At 40.4% G+C, this 25,325-nt stretch overlaps 1 protein-coding gene across 1 annotated transcript in view; it reads right to left on the bottom strand.

The window, feature by feature from the left end:
• IPCEF1 (interaction protein for cytohesin exchange factors 1) overlaps positions 1 to 25,325 on the bottom strand; it is a 143,769-nt gene that overhangs the window by 72,771 nt on the left and 45,673 nt on the right. The window contains exon 2 of the mRNA XM_037520636.2: positions 12,287 to 12,336. Coding sequence (XP_037376533.2) covers positions 12,287 to 12,310 — 24 coding nt within the window. The 5' untranslated portion in view covers positions 12,311 to 12,336. The remainder of the gene's footprint in view (positions 1 to 12,286; positions 12,337 to 25,325) is intronic.

Genomic DNA, 25,325 nt, shown 5'->3' with positions numbered 1-25,325 from the left:
AGCTATTGTACTGCCTTCTGGGCGATATAACAGCTGTTAATCTTGCAGGCACAATCTACCCCATGATGTATTAAAATTCACAGTAAGAATGTTTGTCACTACACCAACCTTCAAAATGTTCCTGGTCTTCAGCAAAATTATTCAGTGATATGCAAGTAAATGGGCTCTAATTTGTGGATTTACCTGATTTCCGTGGTATAAATCCTCATCCAATGGTCAATTTCAAGCCACAAAAGTTCCCGAATATTGTCGAGCCACGCCAGCTCTCGCACACCAATAACAGACCCCTTAGGATGTTGGAAGAGCAGTTCTGGGCTCCCGTTTCGGTGGTGCAGTGGAGCGTGCCAGGCTCGGCTGCAAACCGCCCCCTGCCACCACCCCCCACCCACCACATGTGCCATTTGGGTTTTGAAACCCCAGCCAGTTTTGAAAAACACCTATGGGCTTTGATATCCACTCCGCTGTAGGGAGCAAAGGGAGGGCAGAGGGACCCTGAAAGTCATAAAAGGGGGGCCAGCGGAAGGAGTCAGCACTTGCCTGGAAAGACCTGCGCTCCAGACCTCACACATGCCCCTGGGACTCTCACCTTGGAAGGCTTCATTTCTGATCTCTGACTCATCCCTGGGATCATCAATTACCACTCCTGCCCAGGCCACCACCAGCGCAGCCTCCTGGCTGCTGGTGCCTGCCTCCAGCACTACCAGCACCACCTCCTGACAGGCACTGCTGGCTTGTGCCTGACACCTCTGAGAGCTGTCTGCCACTGGCCTGTGCCCGCGCCACCTCCAGAGCTGTCTCCTGTTGCTGCTGCCTCTGGCACTGCCCAGCACGGCCTCTGGTCCGCTGCTGTCTTCTGCAGTGCCGCCTCAGCAGCGCCACCTGTGATTGCCTCCAGCTGCCACCGTGAGTTGGGTCCCGATGTGCCACTAGCTCCAGATGCTCATCAGAGGCACAAGACCATATTTCATGAGCAGCTTTTAAAGATTTGGACTATTGGACATTGCAGATGCTGGGGTAGCACAGGTGGCCTTGGAAATGTTTTCCTCTTTTTAATATCGCTCACAATTTCCCCCTTGTAAATAAGCCCTATTTTTGTTACACGCTGAGTTTGAATTGAGACTTGCAATTGTAACACACAGTTGAGGACCCACAAACAGTGACATTCCCCACGCTTTCCCAGTCTTACGGCTTCTCGACAAATACCTTTCCCTTGCTAGCAAATGAAATCTAACTTTATAAAGGAATTTTAAAGTATGTCACTATTAATATCACACCTGTGAAAATACATGAAAAACTTGCTTAGTTTTTTCAGAAAGCTGACCACCTTAAATATTCTTTAATAAACTCACTTGAAAAGAAAATCTCTACTAGTGAGCAATAGAGACAAATAGGCTTTCCAGTAATATTAGAAACAGTCAAAGAAAACCAAGAAAGTTGAAAACACATAGATGTAGCCTACACTCACATAATGTTTACCAGGTACCAGCTTCTGCTAAGCTGTTGTACAAATATCCATATTGAATTCTCACATTTTTGACTTAGGCAATATTATTACACCCATTTTATAGGAGATAAAGCAAATGGAGGTCAGCTATTTTGCCCAAAGTCAAATAAATGAAATGATAAAATTCAAATATTTATTTCAAGAACAAAGCTCAAGAAGTAGCAGACAGGCAAGGTATTTTTATTTTGTTGATGTTATATGAAGAAGTCAGATGTGGACACAGACTAGAATTTGAGGGGGAGCGGCATGCAGTGGCCCTTTCTACAGGTAAAAGAATGAGAAGAAATAAAGGGCCAGGGAGAAGAGGAGAGAGAAGAGAGAGAAGTGAAGGGTCTGGGAGAGAGCCAGAGAAGGGAAGAGGGACACAGAGGAAGGTCAGGAGCAGGAGGAAGAGAGAATTTAGAAAGTGAAGAAAGCAAAGTGTCAGGGAAAACCCTCAAGTTTCTAGGCTTGAAGAAATGACTTGGCATGACAGAGCGCACAGTTGGCAATAGACACATTCAACAGCAAACCTCTTGAGTTTGATGTCCATGAGTCATCCAAATGAAAATGTTCAGTATATATAGTATGAAAGGGTGGAGGGATCTGGAAACAATGGGAATAAAGCTACAACAATAGGAATAATCAGTGTAGAGGAAGCAATATGTTGAGTTCAGAAGAGGGTTGAAGTCACATCTGAAGACCAATATTTCAGTCAAAAGCAAAGAAGAGAAGATTGAGCAGAACAGTCAAAGAAACAATAAAGAAAATCAGGAAGGCACTGTCAGGGAAGTGAAGAGATTCACGAGAGAGCGGGGCCTATGACCCATCAAGTTCTGCCCATGTAAAAGAAATAATTCATTAAGGATCTCAGCAAGAACAGTTGGGCTAGAAGACATATGCCAGTGGGTTGGAAATGAATGGGAACTGAAGAAATAAACACAGTGTTGTAGATGGCCCTTTCAAGAATCTTCACTGAAGAGGAAATATCATAGCAATCGGAGGACACAGAGCCATGGACAGAGATTTTCAAGTTTCCTTCAAAGCTACACTCATGTGCTTGTATACCTGCTGCAGTGAAATACAGTAAACACTGACTCATTGACAGCAGGATGCTGAAAATGGAGAGCAACGTAACAACATATGAAAAGGTACAATCAGCAATATAGTCATGTTTGGATTCATTCATTCTTACCTTTTGAAATTATTTTAAAGGAAATAAGACACAAATAGAGTTGAGGCTACATACCCCTTCCTATTTCTCTCATACTCCACAAGCTACACTAAGCAAAATGGGAAGATTATCAGTCCACGCCATTTTAATATTATTAAACAAACAATAACAATACAAATGTTTAACATTGTATTTTTCAGACACGTCCCTAGTTTTAGTCATTTTCAACGATCTACAATGAATGAAAATGACTCAATTTGCTCATACACTCATGTTGATGTAATTAGACTTCTTCACCATGGCCCACTGCCACAATGCTACAATTAAAAAGTTGCATAATTCCCAGTTGTATAATATTATAATTGTATAATATTATATTTCCCACAGTTGTATGATATACAGTTGTATAATTCCCACAGTTGTAAAATTCCCATACAGGGCATTCTCTGGGTTAGGGTATTTATCTGAGAGTGGATGGAAAGGGTCATAGAATGTGTACATCTTTAACTTCTCAGATCTTCCCAAACTTCTTTTGAAATCGTGCAAACCTGGGAAATGTCACCATTCGTAGGTCCTCAGCCATGTACTTACAATTGCAAGACATGACTCAAACACAGAGCGTAGCAACAACAGGGTTTATTTACAAGGAGGAAATTGGGAGAGATTAAAAACAGATAATTTCTAAGGTCACAACATCTGCAGAGCCCAGCAGTCCAAACCAAAAGCTGCTTGTGCAATCTGGAGCTATCCCTCCAACAAGAGCCTGAAGCTGCTTGTACACTGATTAGCAGTGGACCAGGACCCAACTCTTGGTGGCAGCTGGAGGTAATCACAGGTGGTGCAGCTGAAAGAGCATGGCAGCAGCCAGCGGCAGTGCTCCCGAGACCAGGCTCAGCAGTGGGGGGGCAACAGGAACAGTAGACAGCTCTACAGATGGCACAGGCACAGGCCAGCAGTGCCAACTAGGAAGTGATCAGGTCATGCAGGAGGAAGGAGTGGTGATCGGGCAGCAGTACCAGAGAATCAGACAGCAGCAGTCAGGAGGCAGAGGCAGAGCTGGTCATGGCAGAAGGAGGAGCAGCTCTCCATGAGTCAAAGTGATGAGCTGGAAATGAAGGTCTCCCCACGCAAGAGTGTCCAAAGCTATCTGCTGCCTGGTCTTCTATGGCCTGCAGGGTCCCTTCACTCCTCTTGTTCCCAACAGTGGGGCAGGTTTCAAAGTGATTCGCAAACTTTCAAAACTACCTTGGGTTTTCAGAATTAGTGTGGGTTTCAAAACCCAAACCCCACCTGCACGTAGATCCAACCTGCATGGCGATCTGTCATCTCATGTCAGGCGTGGCAGTAGGTGCAGAGGTGCAGGGGGCACAAGAGACCAGGCACACTCCACTGCCCCAGGTTGCCAAAGGGGGCTACCCTGAGCCAGGCACACTCTGCCACACCCCAAAGCAGGAGTCCTGGGGTTCCTGTCACACTTTCAAGTGCCTTCCTGACAATCCCTCTTACAGTATATAAGATATTTTGTTCTTTACAACCTAAAATGTGTTTTGGTTTCTTATTTCAGAGTTTCTGAAATCTTTCCATCTCTTCTTAAATGATTCTATTAATTTCTGCCCTTATTATGCTTATTTCTTTAAATTTACTGTCATTCTTCTTCTAATTCTTGAAAGTAATGTTTGCCTCATTTATTGTTATTTTTTGTTTTCAAAATACATTCAGAAATGAAAATTGCTTCTAAATACTATTATACCTTCCTATTTTTCTATTTCAAATCATTTCTATTTAATGAGATTTTTTTACAGTGTACTTGTAGGTTTCCTAATATAGGAGAACTTTTTACTAATGTTCTCTTTTTGATTTTTAAATCCATTACTTTTTGTTCAGAAAAGATGATTTTATAACATCAATTTTTTGAAATTTGTTAGCATGTGGTTGTGACTTACTACATAGTCAAATTTTGTAAGCATTCTCTGTAAACTTCAAAGTTGTATATTTTGTTGTCCAAATTTTGTTATCTCTATTCCATTTTTGTTGCTGGAGTCATAACTTAGTTGGTATTTCCAATCTTTCATTTTCCTCCTTTCTGTGAGGCTTTTTGTTTGCTTGCTTTAGTGCTTCGTTTATAAGCAGCATATAAATAGATTTTAATTTTTAACATGATAATCTGCACCTTTCCAGAGGTGAGCTTAATCTATTTTCACATTTAATATCATTTCAATCTACTCAGTTTATAATTTTGTTTGTGCTTTCAGTTTACATTTCATTTTAATTTTTAAAATTTTCCCTTTCTCCCCTTCTTTAACATTTATTCCAAAAACAATTTAATGTTCATTAATTCATCATGAATATGTCATTCAGTTCAACACATTTAATGCATGCTTCTCAGTGCCTTCTCTCGTTATCATGATCCAATATTTTTTTAAGATTTATTTATTTATGCATACAAGAGCTGGGGTGTAGGCCGGAGTGTGGAGGGTGAGAGGATTCAGCAGTGCCAGAGTGTGGAACAGAACAGGTGGAATGACTGAAATACACTGCTGAGGGGAGCAGCAGGAGAGACAGGAGAGGTCTGCTGCGCCATGTGGGTCAGCTCCCTGACTGAGGATGGAACTTGTGCTGTAGTGGCTGCCGATAGCTTCATGGTGCTGAGACTTAACCCCTTGTGCCACCAGGGAGGCCCCTTAAAAGTCTTTAAATGCCCATGCCTACCTCTCTAGCATTTGGAGTGTGGACGCAGTCCTGCCATTAAGCCCTGAGACAGTCTTGGGAAAGCCTGCGTGTCCAGTCACAGACCAGCTGCTTTGCTCTTGGTTGTGAGGCTGTGTCTCTATCTCGTCCCTCTCTGGGTCTCAGGAAACCATTTGTGTGATCCCAGGCAAGGAGGGACCATTTACCAGGGTCATAAGAAGTAGAGAATCTCCCCTAACATTTAGGGGGGCATATTTCTACCCCTTTTACCTGGGGCAGGAGGCAAGTCCCTCTCGCCTCGGAAGATGTGCCCATCAAGCCCATAGCTTCAGTCATGTCTGCTGCTTTTCATTCCTGACTCGGTGGTTGTGTTTTTAAGCCTAACTGTGTTTTGGTTTGGTTTGATTCAGTTTGGTTTTCCATATTTCTGTTTATCTGTCATTATTCTACATTTGCAGCAGAACAGAGAGTCAAAGTGTGAGCACAGAACTGCCACTCAATAGAATCCAGTGATTTCAATGATAGGATTCCATTTTAAAATCTCAGTTCAAATGACAGGTGAGTCCCTTTCCATAGTGACCTCAATATACTACCAACACATCTTTCCTAGCACCTTAAACATTTTTCCGTTCTACAGAAATGGCAGGCACTTTAACTCCATGCTTTTTGAATATTTTGCTCCCTTTCTGATTAATGTTTTCTCATCCTTTCAGATGCAGGTCAAATGCCACCTCCACCATGAAGTCCTCTGTGACTTTGAAGGCAGTTAGCTCTAATAATAATCTTATATCAACTCAGTGTTATACTTTTGTAGTCAGTGTAGAAAATGATTTATAGTCTCTCCCAAATATTTTCATGGAGGAACTATTTTTATCTTCCTTTTCACAAACAAGGAACTTCATCTTGGTGTGGTTAAGTACTTCCCCTCAGATCACATATACCCAGGGGCAGCACCTAGACCGACTCTGGCTGCTCCAACTCCTAAGCCTGTTGTTTAACTATATTACTCTGCCCTTCTGCCCTCTAGATGCCTGGGGGATGCTTGTGAATGGGCGTGATATCTGAGGGGCACACTGGGACGTACATTAAGTCAACACTATGTACTCCGGAGGACCGACCCAGAACCTGGAGAGTCATGGCCCCCACCCCACATGTTTATTCACTCACTACCTTCTTCATGCTGCTTCTTAACGTTTATCAAGTCATTTTTCCTCTGACTTGTAGCTGAACAACAGCTAGTCTGTTTCGATTCGAGGATTAGCCAAGACTTCAAGACAGAGCTGATGTCTTCATGGCTTCAAAATATAGCACCTAGCCTAGCACATAGTGAGCACTCCATGAATATTTACCAAAATTTCATTTACCAGAGAAACATTTACCAATAAATATCAAATTTAACTTTTGATGATGTTTAACTAATGTCTGACACACTGGAGATTTAACATATATCTGGAAAGAGCCATCTACTCCCTGACTCTGCAAACCTAAAAAAATGCCTCCATCAGTAAATAACATCAGAGAAGGTAAATAAAATATTTTCCCCAGAAGATTTCTCACCTAAAGCTTTGCATCCATTGAGAAATCCCCTATGATTAACTGACACCACATTTGAACTGAGAACAGGCCCTTGGAGTTTCCCTAAAGACTAAATGGTCTTTTGCTGAACAAATGTCTACTTGTATCTAAAATACCATTTCCTCAAAAACCACTATAGCTTTCTCCAGCATTCTGTTTAACCATATCCTTCATATACTGAGAATCTGAAAGCCACGAAATAAGAGTGCATGGGCGGAGCAGAGGGATGGAGGAGGGACAGAAGTTTTCTAGCAGTAGCTAAGGGGTACCTGCCAGCCCTGCCCAGTAATCTGTTCCCCAAATGGTGCCAGGAGCTTCTGTATGTGTGCCCCTTGGGACAGCAAATATGGTCAGTGGAGCCCCGAGTTTGATCTACGTGTCAGGTTAACGCACAGCAACAACAGCTAAATGACAACCTAAACCACAAACTGCCAAGATGCCACCTCTTTTTAGATGAGAAATGTGAAAAATGAACTCTTTGCTTCATCCCTGAGTATCATTGCCTTCCAGGCTCATAGAGATGGAGTGTGGTGAGGGCAACTCCCACGGGGCTGTTCACTGTGCAGAAGAGACACAGCGCATGCTCTGTGAAGGAGTGCAGAACTTCCTCAGGAAGCAAACACAACAAGTAATAGTTTGCTGTTAGACCCATCACCCTAGGAGCCAATCCAGGAAACTGCAGATAACCCAACCTCAGTGCCAGAAGCCAAGGTCCATTCACATATACTGAGCTTGTCCCCACCAGAGAAAAACCAGGCAAAGTGACTATAACTTATAGGCAGAAACTCTTGTTTCAGGAAAATGTTTCCACTTGACATTTAATTTTCAGGCAATATTTAACAAAGGAGTTTTATTTAAGAGAAATCTTCAGAAAACACTGCCTAAGGTTGGATCTAAAATAATGTTGACATTTTATCTGCACTAGAGCTAACCTCAGAAGCAAGAGATCCCTGGAGCTTTCAGGAAAAGAATTATGCACAGTGGTAAAAGAGATGATGCCTCACATCCCCCTTCAATCTTGACATCCTTAAATTAAAGCTGTTTTCTTTTCTTAGCTAAGCCATTGTTACTAACAACGAAAACCAGAGAACTTTCTTAATCAACCCCTTAAGAATCCTATGCTCGTCATCTATCACCTAGCTGTCTATCTATTCATTTATTTATATCAGTGACAAAATAATCATAAAAGGAAGCCAAGCAATATTAGTTTGATGCATAGTACTTTGCTACCACCATAGTGTGATGTACAGAAAGTCCTACAAGTAACAAGGACCCCATGAACGGATCCGAGAGATGTTGGGATTTGTACTGAATCGTACAACTATGCTGAGGATTCCTCAATACACTAAGATCCAGATCCTGCATGTGCTCATTCTCTCTTTCAGGCCATGATTTGGTAAATTATGGCATCTGTTTATTCAACAGGCAGATCTTGCACCATTCCTCAGCGACAAGGGCCAGGGGGTCAACAGCAAGCAAGCTTTCACACCATTACCAAGCAAATATGGAGGACAGAGAATTTAACAAGGATAGCATGGTCGGCACAGCACTGGGGAGTCAGAGAAGGCACCCTGAGTTGGGCACCCTGAGCTGACTAAAAACAAAGGGGCCTCCCTGGTGGTGCAAGGGGTTAAGTCTCAGCACTACGAAGTCTTTGCAGCCACTGCAGCAGGAGTTCAATCCCCAGCCAGGGAGCTGACCCATATGGTGCAGCAGACCTCTCCTGTCTCACCCACTGCTCCACTCAGCATGTATTTCAGTCAGTCTGCCTGTTCTGCTCCCCACTCTGTCTCTGGGGAATCCTCTCGTACCCCACACCTCTGGCTCACATCCCAGTTCTTATATGCATAAATAAATAAATCTTAAAAAATAATAAATAAATAAATAAAAGCAAAGACCTAAAAGGCATGCAGGTGGACACTGGCCACAGAGCGTGGGGATAACCTGTTCAGAGGTGAAATCTAGTCATGCGGGGCTCTGTGAGTCATGTTTGGGAAAGTGCGTTTATCCAAAAGGCAGTGGGTAGCCATTGAACAGATCTAAGCAGGTGAGAAGCATATGTGATTTGCATTTAAGAAAACTCACTCTTAGCAGTGCCCTTAATTAGTATACATGTAGCGCTGCAATGATGTACACCTGAAACTAATATAATGTTATAGTGCCATGCACTTTTTTTTTTTAGAAAATGCTGGCACTGTTGTTTGTAGGCCTTGTTCTAGTTATAACCACCAAAAATAGAAATAAAATTAGCACTGTATTTTTAAGCTCTAAAAAAATCATTTTATCAAGGTATATTCTATGTTCATATAAACTACGTACATAAAATCCTTATACATATTAATATGCATATTTTGATGAATTTTCACAAAATGAGCAAAATGTGACCAAAAATGACACCCTGGAAGCAGCCCTGACTCCCTCTCTGAGCCTCTAAAGCTAATTTATCCTGACTTCTAAAAACATATATTAGTTTTACCCAATTCTGTGCCTTACACAAACAGAAGCTACAGCAAGGGTTCATCTGCCTGTCTTCTGCTTAACATTATATTAATGAAATCACCCACATTGTTGCCTATAACTGGTTTGTTCATTACATAGTGCATTATGTAATGATAACCCAATTTACTTATATCCTGAATGAGTAAATTTTTTTCTTAAAGCAGAGAAAGTGGTTTTCCTTTCTTTCATTGAGGCAACACTGCTGCATCAAATTATTTTTTAATAGTCAGTATCGATTTTTATTCACTCCACCAAACCACCTCTGCCCCTACCCCATCTCTTCCCTCCCCCAGGCAATGGACTTTAATCATTCATTCATTCATTCATTCATTCATTCCTTGGAGGAAAATTGACTGGCTTTTATGTGGCAAGTAGATTGAAGAGAGGGCAGTGCAGAGATGAGAGGGAAAAAAAGGAAAAGAACATGGTGTTATGTCTGTAACGATGGAGAAATGTTTAGGAGATAAAACCAACAAGCCTTGGTGAGTTTGGCAACCTGCATTTTCCTTCAGACAAGAGGAGAGAATACTATCAGCTAACAAGCAATTCCACTTAACAAGAAAGGACAGTTATTCTACGACACACATAATAAACTTCTGGATAATTAGAATCGAGTTTCTTGTGTGGTTCTACAAAAGCCACTCACCAGCCCAGCCTCACTATGTGACACAGAACGCCAGCTCAGGACCAACACGAGGGTCTTTAGTGGGACCCTTCCCCACAGAGGGCCCTTCACAGTCAGGGCCAGGGAGAGCACTGGGCACAAGCATGTCACTAAAAGTTAGTTTAGTGAGATGAAGTATAATTCAGGTGGTGATTAGGTCGAATGTGTCAAGCTCCTGAAATTACGTAGCATAAAAATAGGTCTCCTGTGCTACATTTTATTTAGCGAACAAATGACAGCAGAAAATTGAACTAATTTTCTGAATGGAAAGGTAAAGTAGGGCAACCACTGAAAAGCAGCTGGAAGAAAGGCTGAAGAGCGACATTAGCAGCACTAGCTCAGACGCTGATGGCTGTGAGGTAAAAATAACAGGTAAATAGACACACGACGAGAGCCGGGTTGATTGAGTCTAGAAGGGCTGATGTCTCACGAAGTGAGAAGGACCCATAAATAGACGAGTTCCCACTCATGGGAACAGAATCCACTTGTGCCAGGTCAAGGAGAAACAGGTCACATAATGCAGCAGGAGCAGCTCTCCCCTGGAACCGCAGATGCTATGCTAGTACTTGGGTAATCTTTGCTCCTGTAGGCAGACTGTACTTTAAGATACGGAGATTTTAGCTTATTTGCAGTTACAGCTACATCTGCAGCTCCTACCCACTACCATGCCTGATGCTGTGATGACATCAATGACTAGAAAATGAATGTTCAATGACTGAATGAGTGAATGGGCTTAAGGCAATTGATTTAAAGTGCTTAGGAGTTCTTTCATCTTAATCTGCCTGTCTTCTTAACTGTACGGGATTAACTACCTCAGTTAGATGATTACATTCTTTCAACGGATAAGCAAAGCAATCGATCAGTGCATTACCTTTCTCAAGGATGTAATGATTCTAATTTTTCCTTTTCGTTCTGTCCTTCCATATAACACATAAACTGCTTATAACCACATGCATTTTTGTTTTCCAAAATTTGTCATAAGCTTTGGATACAAAAACAATAACCTTCCTGCCTTTGTTTTACAGATCTTTAATATCCATGGCTTTTGCCCTTGACCACAAAACACCACTGTGACTTCCTGTACTCGACTTTATGTTTAATCCTAGCAAGAGTCTTTTACTGCAGCCACATTTATTCTTAGTTATTCTTTTTTATCTTCATTGTGATCACTCACATTTCCATTGCCAAGCCACAGTCACCCACTGATGTTGCACCTTCCTTTCCTGCATGTCTTAGATGGTGAATTTCCTAGGTATAGAACTGAATTTGTATTTTCATTTTTAGTTTTCTTCAGTCCTGTCTTCCAAAGATTCTACCATTTTTCACCATTAACAAGCTTTCCTCCTTGTTTAGAATTAGCATCATAATTAAAGTGTTCTCATTTCATTATCAATGTCTGCCACATGAAATTATTAACAAGGCAAGGAGACAATTTATCAGCTACTCTGCTTTTCAGTATAGTGTCTCTTTCAGGAACCATCTGCTCAACTAACTCAACTATTCCATCACTATTACGAGAAGCTGCCTTGACATTCACTTTCTAATTTGCATCAGGAACCACTCTCCATGTTACCTATTGGGTGGCAAGTCTATGTTATATTCTCTTACACCCCACTTCTGATGCTGCTTTTGACTATGTCCCCAAACTTCAGTCCTATGCATCCATCATGAGGTCATTGGATTTACGAAGAGGCACACCGTACAATCCCACGCCACCCTACAACCTCTTCTATGAGAAATGCCACTTTATCAGTATCCACTTCTTCACTTTCCTTGCATAAGTGTACTCGCCTAATAGAGATAACATAGTTGCTCAATTTACTTTCCAGATTTAGCTAAATTTATGTCTCAAAATTATTTTTTAAAAGAACTTACAATCTTTGTGTAATAGTCACATAATTTTCCCATAGAGGCTGCACTAGTGCTGTAGTTAAACACAGAGATAATTTAAGTCTGCTATATTAAAATCATGTTTATGTCTCTTGACAGTTAAAAGTGAATAGCCAGGAGTCTTACACAAATGCGTGGTGATCATAAAAAACACTGAAACCTGACAAAAGGATCATTTAACTCCACTGTAACTAATGAAGTGGAGGGCAGTAAGTAGCTAGCCAAACTTAAAATCAACTCATCTATTTTTTAACTCATTCATCCAGTTGACCATTGATAGAGAAACTCTGGGGGTATTCAAGAGGGTACTTACGAGACCATTGCCATCAGTATCCATGTATGAGATCAAACAGGTAGAAAAAACTAGAAGAGAAAAAAGAATTTCAGTTGAATGCAGGGTTAAAGTGTTCATAAAGGCATTTATCTCTCTGACTGGGAAAAGTCATTCCTATTTTAATTGATTAATTTCACAATAAGGCAATTCATGAGAAAACACTTTATTGCATAACTCAAGGACCAACTGTTTAAATCTGAGTTTATAAAATAAGCCAGAATTTCATGTGCATATTATGCTTTCAAACCCACAAGCAAGACATGTATATGATTCACATGCTTAATATTGCATTATATATGTTTTTGGAAAGTGAAAATGGTTTCCCCTTCATGATGAACAACACAGCGTAAGATGTGGAGAGATTTGATCCATTGCTTTGATTCTGTTAGTATTAACTGAATAATTTCAAAAATGTAACTAATCCCTGCCTCAGAAGTCCCAACTTTAATATAAAGATGAGCCTCTTTTGATGTACTGCACTTTGTAGTGGATTACCTGAAAAACAAGAGAATCTGTGGTTTCAAGAAAAGCCAATGAAAAAAGAAAAAAGTTGCATATTATTCAGACTTTAACAAGCAGGAAACTTGTTAAATATCCACAAGCCACTGAAACTCTCCCCAAACCAGAACCCTTCAACCTCTCATTATCCCACAAATACACATCTGTGGCACGTTGGACTTATTTCTCAAGCCAATGGGTCCCAAATTTTAAAGAGTGCCATAGAGAGTCTAGAATACCATATTTATAATACATAGCTATGAATAAGACATATTTTTGTCAAATATCATAGAGAAAATCACAAAAAAAGACTGATAGATTTATTTACTTAATTTTTACCATGAATGTGAAAAACAAAAACCAACATAAAAAATCAAATGACAAGCTGGTGAAAATGTCTGCAAGATACATTTAATGCATCAAGTTCATAACATAGGGAGAGTTCTTCTCACACACCAATAAGAAAATAATAAGCAAACTAACAGAGCAAGTGAATGCATTTTTTTGGAAATAGAATTGATTAATGTTTTGCCTCATTAGTAATACCATAAGTGCCAAATAAAACATCATGATTCCATTTCTAATCTACAAGACAAGCAAAACAGATTCCGTAACAGAAGTCAGGTTTGGTGGAAGTGTGTTGAAAAGATTGATGCCTTGTTGGGATGTCCAGCTGTAAGAACCTTGCTGGAAGGTTTATCAGGATGAAGCGGGGGCAGGGGGGTAGCATGCTTTGGAAAGGCAGTAACCGTGCCTGAGCCTTTACATTGGGCCATCAATGATGCTCAGTCCTGCCACACCAAACATGCAGAATTTTACAATATTCATGAGTGAAAAAATAGGTTTAAAAAAGTGCACATTTAGATAGGATCACATACATAGAGCTCGTGTATCAATGCATTGTTGGGGGACATCTGAAGATACTTGCAGCAAAGTATAGATGGTAGTTATCGATGACAGTTGAAAGAGACAGTAATTTCTTATTTCCCTATGTATTTACTTTCTATAAGAAGTATTTACAAAATTTAAACATTCAAATTAAAGATCATAAATAATTTATTAACCCTTGTGATGTGGTTTTAGTATCCATTGATTGAGTAGAGATGTCAAAGCCAGTTTGAATTAGGCAATAATTTTAGGTCAAAAAGTTTGCAGGGGGCCTGCCTGGTGGTGCAGCAGTTAGCGCTGGGTTGTGAAGCTGCCCGCAGTCTCTGCAGCGCCAGTTCGATCCCCGGCCACTGGGCGAGGGTCCCACATGGTGCGCAGACCTCTCCCGCCACTCACTGCTCCCCTCAGCAGTGTACTTCGTCACTCTGCCTGGCTCTGGTGAATTCTCTCACCCTCCTGTGCCTCTGACTGTACCCAGTGCTTGTATAAATAAATAAATAAATCTTTAAAAAAAAAAAAGAAGTTTGCAGGGCATGTAGAAGTTAAGCAGAAAGCTGGATTGTTCTGGGCTGGACTTCATTTCCAGCTTGGCAACTTAGTGCTTATTTCTTTGGCTTACATTTTGGGCTCACTCCTCTGTGAAATTGGGATAATGATAATTTCCTTAGCATCAAATAAGAATTAAGTGGGGAAAATACCTTCATGATGTCACAAGATGACCTAACATGTATTAAATGCCCAAGAAGTTATTTTATTATCATAAAATATATTCATTTCTTTAGTAAACAGGTAATAAAGGTGACAATATATGTGAGGTATATATTAGGGGGTGTGTGTGTGTGTGGTGATATAAAGCATTACTGTGTAACCTTCCATGACTCTACGCAGATGGCTCATTGGCTCTGCCCCTTCAATGATATAATAGTTGAATTTATTGCATTTATTAAGCAGTTACTATGTCCCCAGCACATCGATTGTGTTCATGTTTCACGCCATATGATTATCAGAACCACCTTAAGATAAGCTACTACTCTCAGCCTTGTGTCCTTGATGAGGAAATTTAGGTAATTTAGATGAGGATGTCAGTAAGTGGACGTTTAAGAATTCAAACCCAGACTCCAGAACCTATTCTCTGAACCACCACGACACATGCCTGGCTCCCCCAAAGTCTCTGACAGCTCACTGCCCCGAGGCTCTGGGTGGGTCTCTCTGGTTGGGCAACAGGAATGTCCAGGGCAGAGGCCAAAGTCCAGTCTTGTACATGCTTCAGAGTTAGCCAGTGAAGGCACAACTTGTCAAAATGAACTTTTAAAATAATGAATCCTGGGGCCTTCCTGGTGGTACAAGGGGTTAAGAAACAGCACTATGAAGCTACCCACAGCCACTGCAGCACGAGTTCGATCCCCTGCCAGGGAGCTGACCCACATGGCACAGCAGACCTCTCCTGTCTTGCCCGCTGCTCCCCCAGCAGTGTATTTCAGTACGTCTGACTGTTCTGCTCCCCACTCTGTCTCTGGTGAATCCTCTCATCCTCCCCCCACACCTCTGGCCTGTACCCCAGTTCCTGTATGCATAAATAAATAAACCTTTAAAAAAGAAATAAGGAGGGCCTCCCCAGTGGCGCAGCGGTTGAGTACTGGGTTGTGAAGCTGCCCACAGCCTCTGCGACACCAGTTCGATCCCCGGCTGCTCCCCGGCCACCGGACGAGGGTCCCACATGGCGCGCAGACCTCTCCTGCCGCCCGCTGCTCCCCTCAGCAGTGTACTTCGGTCCTTCTGCCTGCTCTGCAACCCGCTCTGGCTCTGGTGAATTCTCTCACCCTCCCGCGCTTCTGACAGTACCCAGTGCTTGTATGTATATATGTATGTATGTATGTATGTATGTATGTATAAATAAATAAATAAATAAATAAATAAATAAATAAATAGATCTTTAAAAAAAAAATAAGGAATCCCACCCTCAGACAACCTTATTTCAGAGGAATTCTAAATCACTTCCCTTAGTCAGCTTTCTAGTAAAACAAGCAGAGAATTGAAAGAAGATGATGAAGACAAAGGGGAAGAAATTCATATCTAATTCTTCCCCCATGCCCTGGGTTTTGTTGGTCATTCACTGCTCTAGTCACCGACATTGAGCCTTCCTCGGAGCCTGAGGACTATGCCCTTGTACATATTGACCTCCTAACCATCTCTGAAATGTCCACTCTGGTGATCCCACTGCTCCCACCCTCATCCCGGCACCAACACTTGTCTCTGAAGCCACTCCAGGGTCTGCTAGCTGATGTCCTGGCTTCTTTCTTTTCCAGAGTGATGTTTTCTAGATTGTCCATCTGACTACTCATCTCTTTCCTTAAAACCCTCATGGTCAATGGACTTGAGATAAAAACCAAAATCATGAAAATCCACTGGAAGTATGGCCCTGTGCTACTTGGTCTGTCTCCTCTCCAGCCCATCTTCAGTCACTTCTATGTCTGCTTCTTTCCATCTCTCTGACCCACCGGCTTTCTGAAACTTTCTTAAACCTCTTCTACCAATTTCAGAACTTCTGTGCAAACCCTACCCATAATGGCTTTACAATCAAATCTTTCAGCCCTCAGATGACATGTTATTTAGTCAAGAAAGTGTTCCCTGATCCTCATGAAAGCCCCATCCCCTTGATATGCTTCCCTTGTACTTTATCTTCCATTTATAGGTGTTCTCATAACCCTACTGAATTATTAATTTAACCACTGGTTCTTTAATATCTCACTTCCAACATCTTATACCCACTAGAATATAACAAACTTGTTTAGAGTTTGTCTCATTTATTAGATCAGCACTGTAACCCAGCATGGTTCAATAGGTATTTGTTGAGCAAGTGGATTAGAAATACAAACAACAAAAGACTGAACTACAGAGGAGCTTCCATAAAGAAAATCTGTGAATTCCAAATTTTTATATTTAGTGAAATATTGCCATCATAACTATTCCTATTAGAAATATCCTTTCTAGAATATGTGGTCCATATACACCATGGAATATTACTCAGCATTCAAAAAAGATAAACACATGCAATTTGCAGCAACATGGATGGCGCTGGAAGGGATCATGCTCAGCGAAATAAGCCAGAAAGAAAAAGAAAAATACCGGATGGTCTCACTCATAGCAGGAATCTAGAAAACTTAAATAAGGGTCCAGGAAAAAGAATAACTATAAGAAAGAAAATATCAAAATCAACAAACAACTATGAACCGGAGACACTCTATGAGGAGTGGGGGGCGGGGCGGAGAGGGATTGGGGTCAAAATAAGGGGGTCGCAATTGTATGGGGAATATAAAAATAAAAATTAAAAAAATAATAAAAATTAAAAAAAAAAGAAATATCCTTTCTAGGGGTCTCCCTGGTAGCCCAGGAGTTAAGTCTCGGCACTGTCACCACGAAGGCCTGAGTTCGATCCCCAGCCAGGGAGCTACCCACATGGCACAGCAGACCTCTCCTGTCTCCCCGCTGCTCCCCTCAGCAGTGTATTTCGGTAGATCCACCTATTCGGCTCCCCACTCTGTCTCTGGTGAATCCTCTCACTCCCTGCACCTCTGGCCTACATGCCCTTTCTTCTACTGGCATGAAAGAAAAGAGAAATATCCTTCATAAACTGCAGAACAGGGAAATAAGACCTTATTTACACAAACTTTCCTCAGTCAAAAGAAAACAGGTAGAACTAATAAGCAATCAGTGGTGTAGGACAGCTAGCAACAGACAAGGGGAGCTGAAGACTGAGATTCTTTGTAGAGATTATATGTGAGTGTTTACTTAATGATTTTCGAGTTCCGGTACTATTTTTCTTGAAGTAGTTAACGTAACACATCTATAATTTTGCCAAAATGATTTATTTTTTGTGATAACTAAATTTTTAATAATTGCTAATATCATAAATTCATTATAACAAAGGATCTAAAAATTATAGGAAGTATTCATTTATTCAATAATCAATTAATGGATTAACCATTAATTTCAATGCACATATTTTAACATTCTAGGTTTTTAATATTAATTTTTTTATTTTTTACATCACTGTTCATTTTTAAACAACATTTGCTTCCCCCCACCCCCTCAGGTGTAGTCCCCATAGAGTTTCCTTCACTAATGCACCTGTGCACCATCACCTCAGGCCCCTGTGCAACTCCCTCCCTCCCTCTGATCCCTCTCACCTTTGAGACAGGAAAATCATCAAAACATTCTGGACTCAATTCTTGTTTCTCCTCTTCCATGCAAACCACATAGCCATAATTTTTAAGACTCAGGAAGTGAAATGCTAGTCCTGGAAACACGTCATTACATTTGCTTATTGTCTGTACAATGAGAAGCAATTCCACGAACCATGTTACAGGGCACGTGGAATCTATATTTTGCAAAGCTAAATATGTAGCTCCATGATTTTGATAAAAATATTTACAAAGCACACAGTAAAAACTGTTTATGAAAAATTAATGATTTGGCAAAGGTGTCTTTAAGATGATAATTTTCCATATCCCAATCCTTTCTGAGAATATCAGTTTAAGCAAAGTGCCTATGAGGGAAAGAGTTAAAGGAAAAAGATAATTATCTGATATGTCATGATATAGGATTTTTGTGTAATTCCCCTAAATTAAAAATGTATACTGCCTAATGATAGGGCAGCAAGTAACTTTCATAAATCAAGAGCTTTCCAACTATGTTTTCAAAACATTAAAGAAAAATCCATTAATTTCCTTTGAATCACTAACAGTAATTGTTGAGCTAGACCACCATTGGTATTTGGCATGTAGTTGGGAGTTTCTTAAAATGTTCCATTTCCCTTTAGTTATTTATGTGAAAAATAATTTAAGTATTTGCATACATACAAACCAATAATAGGATTAAAACTGGTTCTATCTTTCTTACTCTAACATAAATAATATCCATCCATGAGCATATTATGTAACTAGAAAAGCCTCATCTAACTCATTAAAAATTAAAATCCATTTTCAACAAAACATTTACATCTTACAGTAATCATTATTTCTCAAAATGTGACATATTCACGTTGTTTGTTAAATTATGCACCAATAAAAATTAGAATAATTCACTTTTATTAAAACTTTTATGGGGAATTATATCACCAAGATTTTTTAATAAATTTCAACATAAATATGTACTTTTTTTAAAATGTGCGATGGAATTGTCAGTAAAATATTTTGAGCACAGAATATTATGTAATTGGGTTAAAAGTCATGGGGTAGAAGAACAAAAACAGGAGTTCCAGGAGAAAAGACAGCAATCTAAAATTTATAACACCAAAGACTACTTTTTGAAAAATAATGGGACATAGCAAATCTTTATGGTACTTATACTGCATAAGTCATATATTGATCATACTGTCAAAGTCTGTAATATGCTGGAAATGACATCTTTTCTGACTATTTAAACAAATGGTTAAAAACTCTAGGTGACAATTTTAAGTGTAAAGGGTGACAACCAAAAATGCTTGAAAACTTGCACAAACAAGGATTTGAGTCTTACATTTCACTCTACTACTTATTAAATGTGAAAAATTATGAAAATCACTTAATTTCTCTGAATAGCAGATGTCTCATCTGTTAAACAGAAATAATAACTAACTCATAAGCTTTGGGGGGGGACTTAAGTGGAGGCATGTGGGGCCCAGTGTGTGCTCAGTACATGGGAACAATTACCTAGAAATAGCTTTATTATAGGAAACTACTCTTCCTAATGGAATTAGCATACAACTAAAGGGTTTGAGAAAATGTGATAACAGGTTTCATCAAATAAAATAGCTTTCACACTTCAAGGTTGATTAAATTCCCTAACCTACTCTCCTAGCAACATTTGCAGTACCTTGTTTCAGAGTTTAAGGAAATGTTTTTCTCGGTTATATCAGAGACAGTTGTCTTCTTCAAAGAACAATTCCTTAACACAGCACACCATGAGACTTAACCAATATGATGAGGTCATTCTTTTTTTTAAGTTTATGAAATGAAGTAAAATGGACTCCTGATAATCAAAACTTCGGTTCTGTAAGCAAAAAGTTGAAAACACATTTCATTACTAAATTCATGACTGAAAGTCTGCATTTCCCCCAAAATTCATATGTTAAAATCTATTCTCTAGTGTGATGCCATTTGGAGGTGATAATTAGGTCATGAGGGTGGAGCCCTCACGAATAGTATTGGTGCCCTTTCAATAAGAGACCAGAGGGTGCATCCTGGCAGAGATGCTCACCAGAGCCCATTTACGAGAAACGCATTTCTATATTGGATAAACCACCCAGTTCATAGTATTTTGTTACAAAAGCGCAAGCTGACTAAGACACTACTGGAGCATCATTCTGCTTTGCTTTACACACAAACAAAGGACAATTTATTGTATCCAGCAATTTAAATTATCAACTGCTTGATAAATTAGGTCAGAAATATAGATGCTGGTCCTAGATCATTTTAAAAGCAGAAAATAAACCAAAAATATCAATATGCAAAAACTCTCTATTGATAAAGAAGGCGGTTGCTAGTGTAGTTGGTTAATTTTTTTGAACTAAGAAAAATTGCTAAAGTGAATTATTGTAGGTTTGATTGATCCAAAAGTTATTGTTTTGGATCAGTAGATGATCATGTCTTTGTCATGATGCAGCAAAATAACCACCATGTCTAACTTAACAGTTTTTCAAAAGAAGAAATTTTCCAATTGAAATAAATGAGGACTTGATTTAACTCTTATTTCCACAGAGGCTTAAATTAAAACAATAAACTCGCAACTGAAAAAATTTTAAACCCATAGATTAGCTCATAACATGTCAGCACTTGACAGGATAGTCTCAGAGTCCACAAACAAAGGCAAACAGTGTGCATTATTAATCTAGAAACTAGAGATAAAGAAGAAATATAAAATACCACTCATTCCTGAGGCAGAAATTTCAATCATCAAAAATGTATACTATGGAGCCTCCCTGGCGGTGCAGGGGTTAAAGACACAGGGCTATCAAGCAATCGCCAGCCACTGCAAATATGAGTTCGATTCCTGGCCAGGGAGGTGATGCACATGGTCCAGAAGACCTCTCCTGTCTTGCCTGCCTAGCAACACTTGTGGTACCTTGTTTCAGAGTTTAAGGAAATGTTTTTCTCAGTTATACTGGAGACAGTTATCTTCTTCAAAAAACAATTCCTTAACACACCACACCATGAGACTTAACCAACATGATGAGGTCATTCTTTTTTTAAGTTTGTGAAATGAAGTAAAATGGACTCCTGGTAATCAAAACTGCTCCCCTCAGCAGTGTATTTCAGTAGCTCTGCCTATTCTGTCCCCCACCCTGTCTCTGGTGAATCCTCTCACCCCCCACACCTCTGGCCTACACCCCAGTTCTTGTATGCATAAATAAATTAATCTTTGGGGGAAAATCTATAATACATGTGAAAATGAATGTGCCCACTTAAGTATCCATGAGAACTGTTTGTAAGCATCCTCCAAAACAACAGTCTATCATAGCAATGCCACAGGAAGCAGGAGAGAAAATTCATCTTTGCTCACATATGAAAGCAAAGGACATGAAATAATCCATTTGTTTTGCCAATTAGCAGGCAATTTCTGCTGTCAAGGCAGAGCAGGACAAAAAGAAGCAAAATACAAGGTGACACCAACTGCCCACATGTGCAGAGACATAAGGGGTGGGAGGTCTGGGGTGGCTACTTTGTCCAAGAAATTTATGGAAGAAAATTATGACTTGATCCAAATTATTTTAAACTTTTGCTTTAATTTCTATTTTCTTCTAATTCCAACCATTTCCTGCATGCTTTTTTAAAAGTTCTCATTCTTTCTCATTTCCTTTCTTTTTGTTATTAAATTTTCAACTCATTTCACTGTACTTATTTTCTGCTGTCTCTCCACTTTTGAGAATGAACTGACAGATGGTTTGAAGAGCCACAGCTTTTTTTAAACAGAAACTATGATGATTAAAATTAATTTATTTCCAACACCACTGAAATGCTGTGATACATCATCTGAGGAGATTGGCAGGCCTCTCTTACTCTTCCATAGTGCATTCCCACAGAAGCTGTCAGCCCTGACAATCAAGGCTTAGACATAAAATTCCACAAATCTAAGGGGGAAAAAATATCCTTTCCACCAATAATGTCAATCTCTGCTCCCAAAAGACCATTTTGCCCTAGTAACAAACAGGTGACAAACTGCAAGAGATCTAAAACAATCTGCTTCTTTTGCCTTTTTGAAGAACCTGCACCAAAGGCCTCGCCTCTCTGGGAGGCCCAGAGCTCTCTTGCAAAATTAAACTTTAGGGGTCTCCTTCCTTTCAGGGGGTCTACAGAACCTGCAACCTCAGAGATTGCAGTCTGCACCACAGCATGCCTTCAGACCTAGGCAAGCCAGGACGGGGACCATGGGAGGTACTGAGCTCTCTCCTAGGTCTTAATGGGGCCACAGACTTGAGTCTGTACACATCGCTCTCCCCTGAGGCAGTGCATTTCCTTTACCAAATTGTTGGGTAGACCAGATGGCCCTAATTGCACCAAGCTTTGTATTTATAAAGAGGTTCTTTCATAATTAATTCATGATAATTTTGTGACTGATTATTTCCACCCAGCTTCCAGAATCAAGTAGCACATTGATTTACATCTAGTCAACTTTTTTATTTAGGCAAGTGCTCCACCAAATATGTTTATATGGCCCCTCAAATGCATACCTTAGCAGCAGTCTGATGCACCAATCAGTATAAAACCTATGACACTTGTCTCCTCTCCCAGACCATTGACAGATCTTAGAATAATAGGAACTTGAAGGAGCCAGTCCATCATTCAAATTAGTCCCATGCTTTATCCTGATGTAAAGAATTTGTGATCAATGGGCCTCCCTGGTGGTGCAAGGGGTTAAGACACACCTGTGAAGCTGTCCACAGCCACTGCATCACGAGTTGGATCCCAGACCAAAGAGAGACCCACATGGCGCAGCAGACCTCTCCTGACTCGCCCGCTGCTCCCCTAGGCAGTGTATTTCAGTCAATCTACCTGTTCTGTTCCCCACTCTGTCTCTGGTGAATCCTCTCACACACACACCCACACCTCTGGCCTGTACCCCGGTTCTTGTATGAATAAATAAATAAATCTTTAAAAAAAAAAAAAGAATTTGTGATCAAAACCCACAGAGCCGCCTCAAGGTCCCAAGAAGCTACATCATGTAAGGAAAGGGTGACCTGGCCGATGATGAAGTTGTAGGAGCCACTTCAGCCCCTAAGCAAAGCATCAGTTATTAGGACCACTGCAGTCTGTGTGTGAGCACATCAGCTTCAATGCAGCCCCTGAGTGACAACACTGATTCCTATGTTCACATCATGCAAGCAATGCTCCCATGTGGGCCAGGCAAGAATGGCAAATGACAGTCATTATTTCCCCACAATTTGCATCCCTAAAGTTCTTCACATGAATAACAGCAATATTTCCTCTCTGTGGAAGATTGTACATTTTTCTATTTGGTGAAATCCAGACTGAGGCAATCACTTTAACTCAGCTTTGCCAAAGGAGCCTGAACACTCTTCCCACCGAAGTGAATTGGTGTACCCCAGGTATACCCCGTGTGTACCCTGTGTAGCAGAGGCCTCTGCTGTGAGACCATTGCTGGCTGGAAAGAAACTAGAAAAATGAAAACTATGTATAAAAGCTACTGGCTGTTTCCATGCATTGTTCTGGAGTGGCAGCCAAAATTCCTTTTTTGTCTGGCTAGTTCTTTCATGGGGAAATACCATTATAATGAGTCTCACGATTTTTGCAAAGCAGCACCCAAGGCCGGGCAGACAGGAGAGGTAGAGACCATAACAAGCTAAACAGCTGTGCCTAATAAAGGGAAATGTTGCCTTTGTCCAGAACAGCACCACTTCCCTTACAAACTCTCATAATCTTTGGCAGAATTATTGCAAACTGCTCTTCATATTCACAGAAACTCCATAAAGTAATACTACCCTTACTTTCACAAGAGAGGAAACTGACACACAGAGTAGGTAGTTTACACAACTAGTGCGTTATAAAGCCAGAATTTGAATCCAGGCCTTCAAATTCCAAGCTCAGGAACCTTTGGACATTAGCAATGCCACCTTAGAATCATCTTCGTATTTTCAACTTCTTAGCAGCCTGTGTAATTTTTCTGCCAAGACTAAATTTCTTTACATTCTCACAGAAAGAATGAATCCAATATTTCACTAGACACTTTAGGCACCTGATATATATATTTACCTTTTGACTTAGATTTACCCTGCTGTACAGTAGGACAAGTTAGAATGAGTAAACTATCAAATTTGGACAACTGACATAATATAGATAATTGAGGGTCTCCCCTGGTGGCGCAGCAGTTGAGCGCTGGGCTGCGAAGCTGCCCGCAGCCTCTGCAGCGCCGGATCAATCCCCGGCCGCCTGCGAGGGTTCCACATGGCGCGCAGACCTCTCCTGCCGTGCCCGCTGCTCCCCTCAGCAGTGTGTTTCGTCAGTCTGCCTGTTCTGATCCCCGCTCTGTCTCTGGTGAATTCTCTCACCCTCCCATGCTTCTGACTGTGCCCAATGCTTGTAAAAATAAATAAATAAATCTTAAAAAATAATAATAAATAATAAAAAAATATTGATAATTGATGACTTGAACCCAAAGGCTACACAGGGGACCATAGATAAGCTGCTGGTGGGTAATTCTGAGGGGTCTGATGAGCAATAGATTCCAAGTAGCTAGAGAGATCAGAGAGTCAAATGCAGTTTGTTCTGGGACTGAGCCCCCTTGTTGATGCTTCATTCAGAAATTATGTGGGGTTGATTCCTGCTTAGAACCCTAAGTGGAGGGACTATTGGGTCAAAGGCTTTTGTATCAGTCTAACAACCCTGGCATTAGTACCTGGATTTTGCATCTGCTGACAATTCTAGACTAATGTCTTCAAAATTCCTAAAGCAAGAGTGAGAGATAGATATAGCCAGGACACAAGTATTTATTCTCTCCTCCCCCTGGCCCCCACTGTATTTATTCTTAAGGAGGAACTGTTCCATTGAAGCCATTCTTAAATACCTCCAAATTGAGATATTTGCTGCCTTCAGGACTAGATTAGATTTCTCTGAAATGGAAACATGTATGCAAAGAGACACCTAGTGGACAATAATGTAAACACCTTGTTAGGTTGAAACAAGAGGTTGAAACATCACTTTACCTCCTAATTTACCATTCTTTTGATTTCAATAAAGCATTTTTTAAATAATTAGAATTATAAACCCAGAACTCTAAGTTTTATAAAAGAATATTTTGTGTTTCTTTCTGCAGGAAATTCTATCACTTTTATTTTCAATTAGACTATTCTACAGCAAGTCTTGAGAAGGAATGCACAGATTAGAGTGGACTGTAATTGGCCAGTCACTTCAGCTCCCTCCCCTCCAAACACTGTGTGCTTATTAATATTTTGGTTCTGCTCCTTTATAGACTCTGCGTATGAGACTTTCCATTAGTCTTTGGGTTGTTTTATTCTTGTTTTTAATTAACTAAAGCCATAGACTTTGTTTCTTCCAGCCAGTTTCCTGTGGCCTGTTCAGCTTCCTGTGGCCCACCCACTCTCTTGCTAGTGCTATCCTCACTCACATCACCTACACCC

Source organism: Talpa occidentalis, unplaced genomic scaffold (assembly GCF_014898055.3).
Source record: "Talpa occidentalis isolate TD23 unplaced genomic scaffold, MPIMG_talOcc4v2.1 talOcc4.2, whole genome shotgun sequence".
NCBI classification, from domain to species: domain Eukaryota; kingdom Metazoa; phylum Chordata; class Mammalia; order Eulipotyphla; family Talpidae; genus Talpa; species Talpa occidentalis.
The sequence above is the reverse complement of the archived record's forward strand: the minus strand, read 5'-3'. Positions and strand labels throughout refer to the sequence as shown.